The 15,875-nt window shown below is 44.4% G+C and overlaps 1 protein-coding gene across 1 annotated transcript; it reads left to right on the top strand.

Moving 5' to 3' along the window:
- Positions 1–7,356: 7,356 nt before the first annotated feature.
- K441DRAFT_687046 (laccase-like multicopper oxidase) lies at positions 7,357–9,728 on the top strand (the record flags this gene model as incomplete). Its single annotated transcript, XM_067652055.1, has 5 exons — positions 7,357–8,114; positions 8,160–8,344; positions 8,398–8,831; positions 8,886–9,274; positions 9,329–9,728. 5 exons carry the CDS (start codon positions 7,357–7,359, stop codon positions 9,726–9,728), a joined length of 2,166 nt encoding a protein of 721 aa, XP_067504225.1.
- Positions 9,729–15,875: the final 6,147 nt, after the last annotated feature.

Here is a 15,875-nt window from a genome sequence, read left to right as displayed (position 1 = left end):
CAACCATCAATTACACCACCCTGCCTTCCAATCGCACTAGAATTGATACAGACCTTGTCCAGAAAACTTAATACAACGCCCCCCTAAATAAAACTACGAAAACAGCTCCTCCTAAGCCCTGGCGGTTGCCCAAATTCGACCTCTCCATATTAACAATTAGGACCACCATATTTCTAAGTACGGGCAGCGAATTCAGCTAATCTAATTGGTTAGTTCCTATCGGTAACCTTAGGGCCCATTTTGACGCTGCAAGGGATAGGTTTTTTTTTTTTTTAAAAAAAATCATACGCCGTTTTAGCTGCCATCAAGCGCCATGCCGGGTCTTCTATTATGGTAGAATTATATAGAGAGCTTGCCTATAAATAACAACTCAACCAAACAGAGGAAACCATCACTCTCTCTACTATATTCCACCCCCCTAAGGGGACTTCTGCCGTATAGTATATCTAAAGCCACACGTACTGTATACCAACTCCACCCCAATTAAATATCCCCTAAGTAGTAATGTCGAGGCCTCCACCTCTTGCGTACTATGGCGTGTATTCGTATTAAAAGGATGCGGAATCTAATAGAGGTAGGGGCTATGGGTAAGTAGCTTAGCGCCGCTAAAACTACGGTGTTTAACACCAAAACGTGGTTTTTCTTTGTCGTAGGCTAGCAGTTATAGTGCAACGGCCGTTCCTCTAAGTCGTTAACGGCTGTAGTCTTGAGCGTTGAGGTTTAAGGTATTCGGATCGAGGTCGAGTCGTGTTCGTATAGACCCTGTGTACGCGTCGGATTCGATTCGATCGGTGGATGAGAGACTGCCTTCCTCTCTCTCCCCCTATTGTGCATGGCCGCTCGTGTCGTCGTCCACTCGAACTCGTCTTAGCTTCTCAACACAAGTCGGTTCACCACTCCGACAGGTAAAGATACTAGACACCGGACACCACGAGAAGGTGCGAGTCCATTCGTCCGGCCGCAAGGGATAGGTGCGAGCTTCGGTTTTTTGGTACTTACACTACATTCGTTCGAAGTTCATTAATCATATAAACCATCTAACTAGGCCGACTAATTTCTGACCTAGATAAGCAATTCTACTCGAAAGCTTCGGGAAGCTATGTACAGAGCCCAGTGCAAAATACGTCAATTGCATATAGCTCCCCAAGAACTATAGCATGAATGTCTTGGTTAGCAAAAGTATCTTCCTAGACACTTCGTGCCGTGGGTTCATAGCAAATACCGTCGGCCAAGGTAATTACATTATTTCTAAAAACCGGGTCCCATAATGATTTCTCACCGTATTACAGGGTACAGCTTTACATGCAGAGCTGGGCTGTTCCAGATGACGAGGGAACCATTTTTTGCTTTCTGGTTGGAGTTCGAGATCAAAATTCCAGAGCAGTTTCGCAAGAACGAGGCGCATTTCAGCATATGCAAGACTACATCCCGGGGTATTAGCCACCATCCGTCCATACATCATGGCAGGGCTTTACCCCCCTCCGATGCAATTCCTTAGGCCGGACGAGAACGGCTGGAATGCGGCTTTGTCGTCGAACACGTATCGAGGATCTCCCAGCCAGCGCTCGGGAATAAACGACTCGGCCTAGACGAAGTTCATCTAAAACATTGGGTAGGGCGCCACGCAAACCGAGGTCTTTTAAATGAGTATGAGCGTCACCAACAGTATAATGAAAGATAGAGAATACACACTCCCCCAGGAAACCATTTCCCGCAAACCATTGCTCCCTCATCGGGAATTACCCTAGGAATGTTTGAAGGTACCAATGGGTAAATCCGTGACCCTCTTCAATGACTGCGGTCAGGTACTTCAGATTAACAAGCTTCGTGACAGAGACTTCGTCCGCACTCTGGAAGTTTCCCCGGATCTCCTCGACCAAGGTCTTGTAAACCATTGGGTTCTTGAGCAGGTGCCAGGTTGTGCTAGTGAGGAAAGTACCAGTCGTCACTGCCTCCGGGAATCAACACATTTGAATTCGAGCGGATCTCCGGCACCAACAATCCCTTCTCATCATTATACTTGAGAAGAAACGACACGAAATCCGACTGGTCCGTCACCATGGCTATACGCTTGTCTGCCAAGTCGTTGCTGAACTTGGTGTGCCATGCCGCCTGCTCCATCTTCTTCTTGGACACCATCTTAAACAGAAGTTTTGGCAGCCCTGGGATACGCCTGCTCAAACCAAGATAGTAAAACGCTTGAATGGACTCGCCGACGATGTCGATCCAGGGATGGCTCTTCCCATCTCGCAGACAGCCGAACGACTCACCATAGCACAGATCGCCGAACAGGTCGAACAGCGCCCGATGGTACCACTACTTGATACTAATCGCATTGCCAGCCTTGCAAACCACGTGCAGTCTGGTCATCAGCAAGTTCGTGTAGCTCTGCATGATAGGCTTCTAGTCCCTCATTTGATTGAAGACAATTGCATTGTCTGTAGTATCTTATATACTTAATTGGGTCAGAGTCTATTCTTAAGTGCCTCTATATGTGAACTATCCTTTTAACCTAAGCTTATTTGGTGGAAGTCTTATTCTCCTGTTTCAAATGAATAAATAAGTAACTCGCGACATGATGTAGTCTATTCTATCTAATACCGGCACAGGACTCGTTCCAGATTATTTGTGCCTCATTCCGGAACAAATCGTCCTGAAAAAGGAACAAAGTCGTGTATCGGTTTGATCGTCTGGATTCCGGATCGATTGCCTCATTTAAGAATATCTTTGACTACACAACATGTTAAACAACCTCCAAATTTGATATACCGTATTCTTAATTACGGGCGTTCCATTGGCTACGATTTGGGGTCTTTTAGAATTCGTGGGCCCTTGACTCATGTAGGACAGCTTGGCTCTACAATTACCTTAATTAAGCCTAGCTTAGGGGTTATTTATTCCGCAATGAGTTGTTTATTCCGGAATACACGCTCTTAAAGCGATACACGACATTGTTTCGTATTAAGGCAGAAATAATCCGGAATAAATCGTATACCGGTCAGTGATGTCAGCAGTTGGGTTAGGTTACCAATTTTGGCCCTTAACCAAACCAATATAAAATTATTAGACCAAGTAAATGCTAATCTTATAAGCTAGTAAACTGGACAAGGATTTTATGGTTTAACCTAACCTAATCGAAGTGTAACCTAACCGCTGACATCACTGATACCGGTATTGGGCAGAACAGGTCTCTGCCCAAGTATCCGCCTAGAATTTGAGACTATCCGCCCTGAAGTCATCTGCTTCCACATGTGTTTCATTGGCCTTGAAAAGCATGTCCTTCCCTCCTACGTTTTGGTGTAATGGCCGCTGTGGAGCCGTAAGCTTGGTCACTATCCTGCATATCAGATATAGCAACACGACAATATTTAGGGTAGCATTTGGAGCTGCTGCATATCTCCGTGGTAATTTGGATCCTAATCGGCGACGAATGAGACCCACATTCTAGGCATGAGCTTGGAGAGATCTTGATAGCCTAGATCAGGCCCTATCCAATTGACCGGGGTCGGATTGGGAATACAAAGGATGTAAGCGACCTGGTTTAGGAAGAGCCGGCTGATTAGCCCTTGGACGAATATTGTAGTTGTTTTTAAGTTGGGTGACCAGGGGTCCCTGGGGAAACTGCCAATGTAGCACAAATGTAGCACAAAATCACCGCATCGTTAAACCGAGCTTACTTACCTTAGTAAACTGTGCAACGCCTTCATAAACGCCTTTTTCAATCCCATCCCACTGCGGCTGCTCAAATGGAATGAATAAACATTCTGATGTGTAGCCGAATATAGTTGAGCCAAATGCCGGCGACCAGCCTGCATAAGCCAATCTCCTATGATTGACGCACCCCACTTAAAGTGATACCCCAATTATTCAAAACGAGTAAAGCTGGTTTTGCACGGACGGCTTAATGTAGAATTATCAGGATATATATCCAGGACACAACCGGCATTTACGGCTGAAAGCAACGGAGATAAAATTTTGTAACCAGGGTTTATTTCGCTACCACCTACATATCCATATCTGCAGAAACCGGTGATATACTAATCTTTAAAAGTTTAGCACATTGATATATCCACTGTTGATGAATACTAGTCAATCTGGCAAAGAGGGATATTGGATGGGATGTGCAGAAGCTCGTAAAGGGTTCTGCACAGTCAGTATAACTTGGATGATTCCGCAGCAAGACTAGAAGCTGTGGAAATTATTTTCATTTCGGCCGAGGGATACCAGTCCAATCGCCAAAATCATCGTCTCCGTAATCTCGATGCCGATCCAATTCGTCGCTTTCAATACGATCATCCCACTGCGTGCAATCAATGCGATCATCGTCTTCGATGCGGTCACTCCAGGGCACAGAGGAGTCAATACGGTCATCATCATCGCAAGTTAAGTAATTATTCCAGGATTCGTCGTGCTGCGAACCTTGCCACGGACTCAAAGCCCTCTCGGCTCCATGAGGCTGATACGTCTCTCTTTGGGATAGCTGCACCCTTGCCATTGTCTCTTCTTCTACCTCAGTTCTCCAATCCGAGTCAAGTCTTCCCCAGTAAAGACTCCAGAGAAATGGCATGTATCGCACGTCCTGGACACAAAGCTGCAGGATGTCCTCCATGAGTGGTCGACTATTAAAAACTTCATAAGAGCCTCCTTTTTCTGGATCGTACAGCTCCTCTCCTCTCATCCTTACGGTAGTCCAATGCTGCTTTGCCTCGAATGTCATCAGAGCATCCCTCTCAACGCATTTCGCAAGACTGCTAAGAAGCCTCTTTCCAGAACCACGAGTGAAACGAGAAGCATCCTCCATAAGCTGGATGTCCTGAACGCTTTGTAAGGCAATGCCAAACTGAGCAAATAATGCGTCCGCATCGTTACGGACATCAAAGAAGACCTTTGGCATTTGCGGTGACTCTAGAATATCCTTCAAGGTCTTTCCCTCTTTTCCCGTAGTTGTGAATGTTGCCTTGTTGAGCTTGTAGACATCAATGAGGAAAGTGTGGTTGTCGGGGAGAACAAGAAGTGTGATGATGGAGATGGATCCTTCGCGTGACGGATCCTCCCCTTCCAAGTCGATATAGAGGGAGGGCGGCTCATACGGGAGATGTGTGAGAGAATCGATACACTTTGCTAGCGAAGCGGTAGTATCTACAAAGCTGCACGTTGCTGCAAGTGGGCTGATGTAAGTACCCGAAAAAAACAGTGAAGATGACTTCTTCGATACTACGCACCTTTGTTTTGCGAACAATGCATCTTTGTGCCGTGAGATCCCTGATGGCCAAAGTTGCCCGTGAGAGCTCGGCGGATGGGGAAGATGACAGCGGGACAGCGGAGCGGAGGCGGTCAAGACAGACCTGCAGGCACACCAGCCGAATAGGGCACGGGGATACCATTTTTGGAAACCTGGACGAACAACAGCTGATCGCGGATGAGTCGCGAAAACGCCGATGCCGATGAAATAAATGCGGGCAGTGCAAGCAATGTTTCTCCCCAATACTGATGCCGATGCTGATAATTACTTATTTGTTGAGGGAAGAGCCGCTCTCAGACATGGTGACAAGATGTTTCTGCGTTCTGCTGGCCGCGGTAGTTACCGGCAGGTGAACTGACTAACTGGTGATTGCCCGGGTGCAATAGCGCTTCGCCAGCGCTGCCCGAGTCACGACACCTACCGTAAGCTGGCTTTCAATACTCAGAGTACAATTTTCTCGAGGTCTCTCCTCTCCCCTTTCCAAAGAGACGTTTCTACTCGACGCCTCCTTTGACGGCCTCGTAAGTGTGTGATTTGAAGGGGCCAGCCCGCGTGGATGCCTCGGTGCACGGACCCGGAAACTCTGTCTCTCCTGTAAACGACTCGCGGGCTTTGGACCGCGTTCGAGCCATTAGACCGCAGAACTCTTGGATTTACAGCTTGTACGAGCTTCGGTTTCTCCCCCCCCGTGTGTGCGCAACACACACACCTAATTTCGCTTTCTTGCACACTAGAGAATTTCAAGTTTAACTCTTGCAATTAAGCTTAAGGATTAGAGACTTTACCTTTCTTGTAAGTGCACATACATTGCCTGTGAGTGCACAGCCTTTTTTACAAGTGCACAGTGTCTACGCTGGATAGTGCACTTGACTAGTTGTTAGCGAAATTAGGTGTGTGTGTTGCGCGCACACGGGGGGGAGAAACCGAAGCTCGTACAAGCTGTAGATATCATCACACGATCCAGTCATTTGGCCGGGCTAGATGCCCAGAAAAACCCTCTCCCGCTCTGCCGCCAAAACCTGGTGAAATTAAGAATCCCCCAGCAACTGGAAGGGGTCACCTGGGAAGTGCCGCGTTCCTAGCACGCTTGGCCGGAAGTGATAAAACGCCGGTGATCATTTAGCGAGCCATAGTGTGTCGCCTTATCCAAAAGAAGCATCTCAACGGCGCAGGGTGACTTATCTCACCGCCGCCGGCGACTCGTTGTGGGGCCATAGCTACAAGGGGGGACCACAAACGGGTCAGACCCCCTCCTACTAGTATGTGTGTCAGAATAAGCGAGCCCTAAAGAGTGTATAGGGACTAAGTTATTTTGTTTACCATACTAGCATGGGCCCCTTGTATACGAACACGAAATCCTCATGATGATGTAGCGCTAACAGCTTCAAAAACGGCAGAAATCCCCGAGTCATTTTCTCAAAGTGAGCATATTTCCTCCATATTTCTCCAATTGTGCATCACCCGGTCAGGAGCCCAGTCTGGACAAGAGAATGGTACCCAGCCATCTATTGAGTCTCCTCCTGGTGGCCTAATGGCTGCCAGAGACAGTCCGACTGCCGCTAGTTTTACGTATTATCATATTAGAACGTGCAGTCTTGAAACATTTCGGAAAAATCAATTTTTTAGGTGATCGTCCTTTGTGGATATGATGGCGTTTATTAGCGTGTGTGGCTGAAAACAGCAAATTTCCCCTGGGTCTTGCTCCCCTTTTTTCGCGTCTCTCATTCGTGTTATTCCAGTGCTAAGCGCTTATTGTGTCGGCCCGTTTCAGCCTTTCTTTTCCGGGCCTCAGCTCAGCGTGCTCCTTTGCTCCTTTGAGTTGTCGAGATGCTAGTTCAAGCCCACTGAACGCCTTCCACGCAAGTGCTGCCATCTGCCCCCGCATACTACCCCATAGTTCTTTTGGGGGCCGATGTTGGGAACAAAATACGAAATGATTTTCAGGGACCATTCACAGCGGCGCATCTGGCACAGTGATAAACGCGCTCATCCCTACTTCTTACTCTCTCAATCATTCTCAATCATTCTCGCGTCCAGCAGTCACTCGTTTTTCTGTTCACTAGTTCTTTTGATTTCTTGCTTGATTGAATCACGTTCGTTTATTGCTCGCCAATATGGTGGCAGCCGCTCCTTACGTGACCTCCGCGGTCACATTGACTTCAGTAGTTCATTACGCTTCATCGTACCTTCCAGTTGCCTATAATACGACGAGAACCAGTGTTATCACAAAAACGGTAACTGTTTGCCCTTGCACCGACTCCTTGGCAACCCTGGCCAGTGCAACGTATAACCCCAATGGGCCGTATGTGAATCCCTACGATTATTCCTCGTTGCCTTTCTCATGGCCAGGCAAACCAACTCACGGGGAGACAACTCCTGCTCCTCTTCCTACCGCTCCGTTCCCCTACGGGGGTAAAGCCTCAGGTAAATATGAGGCACCTGCCTGGATTCCCAAAGGTTATCACTCCTTGGTGCCTGGAATCCCACAGAACGGCACCAATGGTAACTCTCAATGGGGCGATCTCCACTGTCCCCATCTCCCAGTCGATGGGTTGCCACCATACGGGCCATCATCTTCAATTTCTGGAAGTGCTTCGGCGAGTGTTATAGGAAGCCATTCGGGAAGCCCGTCAGGAATTCCTTCGATAAGCATATCGGGAATCCCCTCGATAAGCATTTCAGAAAGTATTTCCGCAAGTGCTTCTACATCTCCATCTTCGCCCTGTGGTGAGATGCCAGACACTGGAGTTACTCGAACATACGATTTTCACGTAGCTTACCAAACCATCGCACCTGATGGTGTCCAGAAGAACGGCATTACCATCAATGGCGGCTTCCCTGGTCCTTTGATTGAGGCAAATTGGGGAGATTGGTTCGTCAGCACCTTGTACAATAAACACTAGCTAATTCATTATAGGATTATGGTCAACGTAACCAATGATCTTCCGAATGAGGGCACCACTCTGCATTGGCATGGCTTTAGGCAACAAGGAACCCCATGGTATGATGGTGTGCCAGCGGTTACTCAATGTCCCATTATCCCTGGTAACACCTTGAGCTATCTTTTCCGTGCCGATTTGTTCGGAACTTCTTGGTATCACAGTATGTTCTCTCCATTCGAGAGATGCATGGGCTCGATTACTAATATTCGATAGGCCACTACAGCGCTCAATATGCGGGCGGTGCTGTCGGACCTATGGTCATTCATGGTCCTAAGACTGCTGACTATGATATCGATATTGGGCCAGTTATGGTTTCCGACTGGTATCACCAAGATTATTTCACTCTTGTCAACCAAACCATGCAAGGCAACTTCCCACCTTCAAACAACAACCTAATCAACGGCAAAATGAACTATCCGTGTGAGAACACAACACTGCCGTGCACACCCAACGCTGGCATCAGCAAGTTCCAATTCACATCAGGAAAGAAGCATCTCGTCCGGATCGTCAATACTGGTGCTGAGGGTACCCAGAAATTCAGCATCGACAATCACACACTGACTGTCATTGCTAACGATTTCATACCTGTTGTGCCTTATACTACCAATGTCGTTACAGTTGGTATTGGTCAGCGCACGGATGTTATTGTAGGCAATATTTTTCTCTAATGCATCACAATTTTTTTTAACAGCATTTTTTAGGTCGAAGGTCTTTCCAATTCTGCTGGTGTTTACTGGATGCGTTCGCAGTTAGGCACGGACCGTTGCACACTTAACGACGGAGTTTCTCCCAATGCAGTTGCGGCTGTTTATTACGAAGACGCTGATACTTCATCTGTTCCGGAGACTACATCGGACGTGACAGCGGTAGAGCTTGCCAAGTGCTCCAACGATGCGCTTAATCAAACTGTTCCCTTCTGTCCACTCAAGATTGACTCGAATCCTGCGAGTGTCGAGACTATTGACATTACATTCGGCTCGAACGGAACAAGTTTCCTTTGGTTCATGAACAACAGCAGTTTCCGCGGTGATTACAATGATCCAGTGCTCCTCGAAACAAAGGCCGGTAATTTGACATTCAAGAAAGAATGGTTCGTCTTCCTAATCTTATTTTCTGTCAATATTTGCTAATCATATCCTTATAGGAACGTCATCGACGTTGGCACTAACAGCAGTATTCGTGTCATTCTCAGGAACCACGGTCGATTCGGCGCTCACCCAATGCATCTTCACGGCCACAATTTCAACGTACTTGCTGAGGGCTTCGGTGATTGGGATGGTACAGTTGTCAACGCGGATAACTCGCAGCGGCGTGATGTACAAATTCTTCAAAATGCTCCAGACCCCGATATGCCTTCGTTCATCGTGTTGCAGTGGGACAATGATAACCCGGGTTCCTGGCCACTCCATTGCCATCTTGCGTGGCACGTATCAGGAGGTCTTTTCGTCCAGATGCTAGAGAGGAAGGAGGATATCCAGGCACAGACTTTTGATGATGATGTTGTGCAAACGTGCAGAGATTGGGCTGCTTGGACTGGAACGTAAGTTGATGAACTGCCTTTATTATGCGGCACCTTGCTAACTGATTTATAGTAACGTGCCTGATCAAATCGACTCCGGTTTGTAGAGGATGTTGTCTGCCGCAACTAGGTATCTCGTGCTGAAAGCGGTGTAATAGTGTGGTGTCCTGTATTTGGCTTGTTTTCGCGGCGGTGATTGATGGTCAAAGCTATCCTGTACATTTTGCCGTTTTGCGTTGCTTTACAAAATGCGAGCGTTGATACATTCCGTATCGAACTGCCCGGTTTATAATTCTCCATTTGATACAGGAAATAAGTTGTATTGTAATGCGAATGCAATTACATGGAGATATTCGATCCTATATGAGAATTCGGTGGCGCTCTGTTCATGCTAACATTGGTATAATTCAAAGCTGTATGTTGTTTATCGCCAAGATTCGTCGAAGACCTAGTATCCCATTACACTGTCTTGACGTATTTCTACCTAATTTAGGTATAATTATATACATAAAGGATATAATTCCGTGCGGTTTGATCGGCACGATCAACACGCACTTACAATGAGATGCAAAGAGGTGGTGTGCAAACTCTCGACTCACGTTCTAATTTAACCCACGTCCGATTAAATTGTGCTTGACTGAGAAAACCTATTCCTTCGTCTGGCAAGTTTTTCATGGACTTTTCGTATATGCACGCCTCATAAGCCAATCTAGAGGCTCTATACTATATAGAGCTTGGTGTTGAAGCCTCTGGTTAGTACGGTAGCAAGGGTTAGCGCCTTATTGACGCTTAAATATTGCGGTGAACAGCAGCGACGTGGCCAGGAAGCCTATAATATTTGGTATAGTTAATCTAAAAGCTTTAATATTGTCGCCGTCTATTTGATTATTAAATTGTTAGTAAAATATCGCCCTTATGCCGCCTAAAAAACGTCGTACTCCTTTGGCTCTAAAGCCTCTAAAAGAACCTTAAGCCTAGGAGTCCTATTTATAATCCTTTTAAGTGACGCAGTATACACACGATAGCGTGTCGGCAGCAGCTACGCAGTAGGTAGTGGAGGCTTAGCTAAGTAGCCAGATAGAGGATATTAAGGATGAGTTAGGAGCCTTTTTTAAGGCCTATGGTGAGACTGCTAAGGATAAGGCAGATAAGGTAGATAAGACTAAACTACCAGAACTATTAGCTAAAGAAGTTATAAGAATAGGCCTTCCTATTGTTCCTACTTTATAGGAGCCTATAGCCGCTGTTCCTAAACTAAATCTTAAAGTTATTAACCTTCCAGATAAGTTAATATTCGCCGCTTGGCGTGCTAGTAAGCCTATTAGTGGTATTAACACAGACGTTAAATCTAATAACCTTCCTAATTAAAATAAGGATAGTAAGCGCTATGCTTACTATACGCTAGCAGATTAGATTAGTATAGTATCTAGCGGATATAGATCTGGATAGGACCTGCCGATTTAAGTATTTTTACTATTCTTTAGTATTAGTATATTTAAAAAGCTTGCAATTAATATAAACCTATATATAGCCTCTTAAAATGCTAGCGGATATTACCAATTAGGATAATATATGGGTAAATAATTACGGGCATAGAAGGAGACCTCTGCTAGTGAATTAATAATTTAGGTAGGATTTGTGTAACCGACTACCGGTACTATACTAAGACACGAGGATGCTGCCTGGAAGGCAGCATTAGCACTACCCTCATATACCTTATATAACTTATTACCTACGTCTTACTACCCATTTCTATTACCTATTACCGACTGTAAGCGCAGTCTTCTTAACACCCACTTCATGTATTTATACCACTTGATTTCCATAGATTTAGAATTAAGTTGCTTATTCAATTCCCACACTATAAAATCTTACAATTTGTTATCTATATAGGCGTCTTTAAAGGCACTTAGGTGCCAGATCTTTGGGCTATAGATCCTAAATATCCTAGACACTTAATTAGCTTATTTATAGGCCTAAAAAGATAGGAGCAACTTAAGCGTTTTTTCTATATCTTACTACCCCTACTAAAGGGCGTTAAATGTTAGGTCTTTAAGAAAATTAAGCCGTTAATAACTCCTTTAGGTAAGGCGTTTAGAAAGTACGTTATACCTAGATCTATAGTTAGCTTTAATAAGATAATAGTAAGGTTTACTAGACGATCTACGGCTATAATTAAATTGCCTAGTAAGCTAGTGCCTAAGGGCTTTAAGATAATAAGCCTTTGTTAGTATTGATATTGCTATAGCTTTATATTTACCTTACCCAGCTATTTTTTTAGGCTTTCTTCTTAAACATATTATTAAGATATTATTCTCTTAAATACCTTTAAGTGCGTCCTTTATCTTACCTAACAGCTTCCTCTTTAGGCTTATTAATTTTACCTATTTTTAGATAACTACTTTATAAATATTCTATTGCTTTAGGCGCTTTAACGGCTTAGAATTACTGCAGATAGTACAGCTTAATTAAACTTAAAGGACTATCTAGAGTGTAACGGCGCTAGGGCACCGCCCCTGCGACGTCTACATATAGCCTAGTTAGGGGCTCGCTTAGAGACTTGGCTTGTGTATATAGACGCGTCCTTTCCTTAACCTCCTGCTCCTTAGCTTAGTATCTTCGTAATACAGCATTCTACAAGCTTTGGTTTAGAGGCATTTATACGAGCCGTAACATTATACTAAGCTCACCCACCTGGGGGGGACTTCATTTGTTTGGAGCTCCCTCTTTACCTCGCTTAGGAAGGCCTGGATAATCTCTTACCCCCATTCCATAGGTCCTTAAGGACTTGCGTTAAACACCCCTAGCTGTACATCGTCGACGCGTTAAGTCGCTACTATTGAGTTACTAGGAGCCGGTACTCAAGCAGCTAGAAGGTCTCCTGTAATTATGATTAAATGCCAACTTCGATGGCCAAGGACACGTGCCTAGGAAGGCTTAGAATATCTTACCCCTTTGACCTTTTTAACTAATACGGAGTTGTACGAGCTGCAGAGACGACCCCGGTTAAGACTTAGCCTAGTACTACAGAGAACGATATAGTGATCCTGTTACTAAGCCCAGCACTAATCCTACAGTAACGGCCAAGATGAGCTGACTTATAACCCGTGCCGTGCCATTGGGCGGTAGGTGTATATTATCCGCGAAGTCCTCTAGTATGTATTAGGTTCGGGCCGACGGCTAAAACAAGCTAACTTATAACCCGTGCCATGCCATTAGGCGGTAGGTGCATGTTATCCACAGAGTCCTCTAGAATAAATCCTACCCGTTATCCTCTAGCTACTACGCTGCGATAACTACCCTAATTGATACTAAGCCGTATAAGAAGAGACGAAATCGACTAGGAAGGACTTGCTGGCACTATACTGCCACCCTAAACCCTTAAACCCAATTACTAACTATACTAATACGCCTATAGTCTAACTGACCGAATAATCGCGCCAATACGCCTATGATCTAAATGCGATTCAAATGCGGCCTAAATATGATTTAAAAGCAAACCTAATAACCTATTACGCTAATATACCTATAATATAACTCTCCGACCTATCTATAAACGCCTTATAGATACCCATCAAGTTCTTATTAACAACTACCGTACGTAATTAACCCGAACCTTACTATTAACCTAGGTAGTCCCTTAATTTTACGGCCGAATATATCTGCATTCTATGTATAGGGGTACTAGGAACCTAGGGGAGAATTTAAGTAATTTATAGCACTCTTGATCAGGAGAATAGATCAGGAGAATTATTCCAATTTATAGCACTCTCTAATAGCTCTACAGATGAGCCTATTTATCTTTACGACTTTCTATAAATAAGACAGCCTACTATTATAAAAGCATGTCTTGCCAATCGTTAATAAGAATCGAAATATTAATACGTACGCCTTAGTATATACGCTCTTAATACCATTCGTTAACTACCCTTAAACTACCTACTACTTAACGGCAGTCCTCTTTAAACAATAATATGCGAATCTGCTCTTTAATAGCATCTCGTTAAATTGAACGCTATATGATAGCTTACCCTTATACGACTATGCTCAAATATTAAAGCGCACTCTTTCTTTAATACCTTTAACCCTCTAATAAGAATTAAAATATTAACACGTACCCTCTTAATACCTCTTTTAATACCTCTAATAACGATTTAATATGCTAAGTCATAACAGTATTCCTACAAGTTCTTAATCAATCCTAGATATCTGCTACTTATAGCGATATCCTTAATTAAATCTAAGTATTTAAATATGCCTGTTGACTCTATAGTGTACCTTTGAATAACCAATAACGTCTTAAACTACCTACCAATTGATAGTAGACCTTAAGAAACCGACAGACGGATTATGCCGTTACGCCTACAATCCGAATGCGATTCAAATGCAACCCAAACGCAATTTGAATACAAACCCAACCAACCGTTATGCCGATATACCTGCGACACAAACTACGACTTTAACAACGACCGTATGAGTTTATTAACAATTAACTACCTCCCTGACCGATTTAATCGTCTTCTTCTCTACCTATAGTAATCCTTTTTAACTAATACTAAGCTACGCATACCAAGGAACGACTATGGTTAATACTAAGTTATACAAGCTTTACCTTAAGCATTTATATACTCCGACAATAAGGTTAATACTAAGCTATATAAGCTTTAACAACAAAATCAATTTGGACGAACTGGATAATAATTGCGCCGTTACGCCTACAATCCGAATGCGATTTAAACGCAATTCAAATACAAACTAATTAACTAATTATGCCGTTATACCTACAATTAATTAACCAATAATAGCGCCAATATGCCTACTATCTTAACCTAATAATAACTATGCTGCTATGCCTACAGTCTAACTAACAGACCAATTGTGCCAATACGCCTATAATCTACCGACTAACTGATAGACCGAACTCTACGTCCGACTACTATTACCACCCAACGCTTGCACCATACTGCTATTACAATAGACCTCCGCTGCTCTACCTGCAGCCAATTAACCCTTACTACTCTACCCGCAGCTAATTAACTACTTACTGCCCTACCTACAGCTAACCGACTTTTACTGCTCCGCTTATAGTAATAACCGTATACAAGGTGGAGCTTTGCCCCTTATATAACCCTACCGCTTATACCGTACTACTACCCAACCTCTGCTATGATGTACCTCTTGCAGCTAAACTAGTACCTTGCTGCCTACTATAGCACCACAATTGACTTCTACTACTCTGCCTGTAGTACCACACTTGACCTCTGCTGCTTCGCCTGCAGCTAAACTAATACCTTACTATATACCGTAGCCAACCAACACCTGCTGCTCCGCCTACAGCTGAATAAATAAACCCTTACTACTCTGCCTGCAGCTAATCCCGATCCAACCATCACTGCTCTGCCTATAGTACTATAACTAACTTCTACTGCCCTGCCTGTAGTAATAACTATATACAAGGTAGAGCTTTGCTCCCTAGAATACGGCCTATCGCTAGCACTATACTACTACAAACCCGATAAGATATCGCGCCAATACGCCTGCGATATTAATTACTGTTATGCTAGTAAGCCTACAACCTAAATATGACTAGGTAGAGCTTTGCTCCCTAGTATACAACCCTATTGCTGGCATTATACTGCCACCTGAACGACCTATTGCTTGCACCGTACTGCTACTAAACTAATAAGAACTCGTGCCGATATATATACAAGTAACTCCCTAACCCTCCTACCCTTATTAAACCTTTACGCCTACTTTTTTTAAGAGGGGGACTAGGGGGGCTTTTTTTTATGGCTTGGGGCGCGCTATAATAAAAGGGGGGAGAGTATAGCTAGGAGGCACCGGAGTTCTAGGAGGAGGGAGGAGGAATGATAACTAACAGAGGGCTTCTAGCGATATACCTCGCAGCAGTAGGAGCTGCAGGACGGCTGCCTGCCCTATATTAACTAGGTATAGTGATATACCTTACAGCAGTAGGAGCTGCAGGACTGCTGTAAGTCCTATATTAACTAGCATCGCGATTGAGCGCCAGATGCTAGATTTTTTTTTCTTTTCTTTCTCTTCTTTCCTTTCTACGAGGGGGTAAAGCTTAAAGGTAGGCTTTTTTGGAAGGGGGGGGTAATATGACGGCGCTAGGGTACCGCCCCTGTGACGTCTACATGCAGCCTAGTTA

This window comes from Cenococcum geophilum, assembly GCF_001692895.1.
Source record: "Cenococcum geophilum 1.58 unplaced genomic scaffold K441scaffold_20, whole genome shotgun sequence".
Classification (NCBI taxonomy): domain Eukaryota; kingdom Fungi; phylum Ascomycota; class Dothideomycetes; order Gloniales; family Gloniaceae; genus Cenococcum; species Cenococcum geophilum.
Note: the sequence above shows the minus strand (reverse complement) of the source record. Positions and strands in the feature narration are given on the sequence as shown.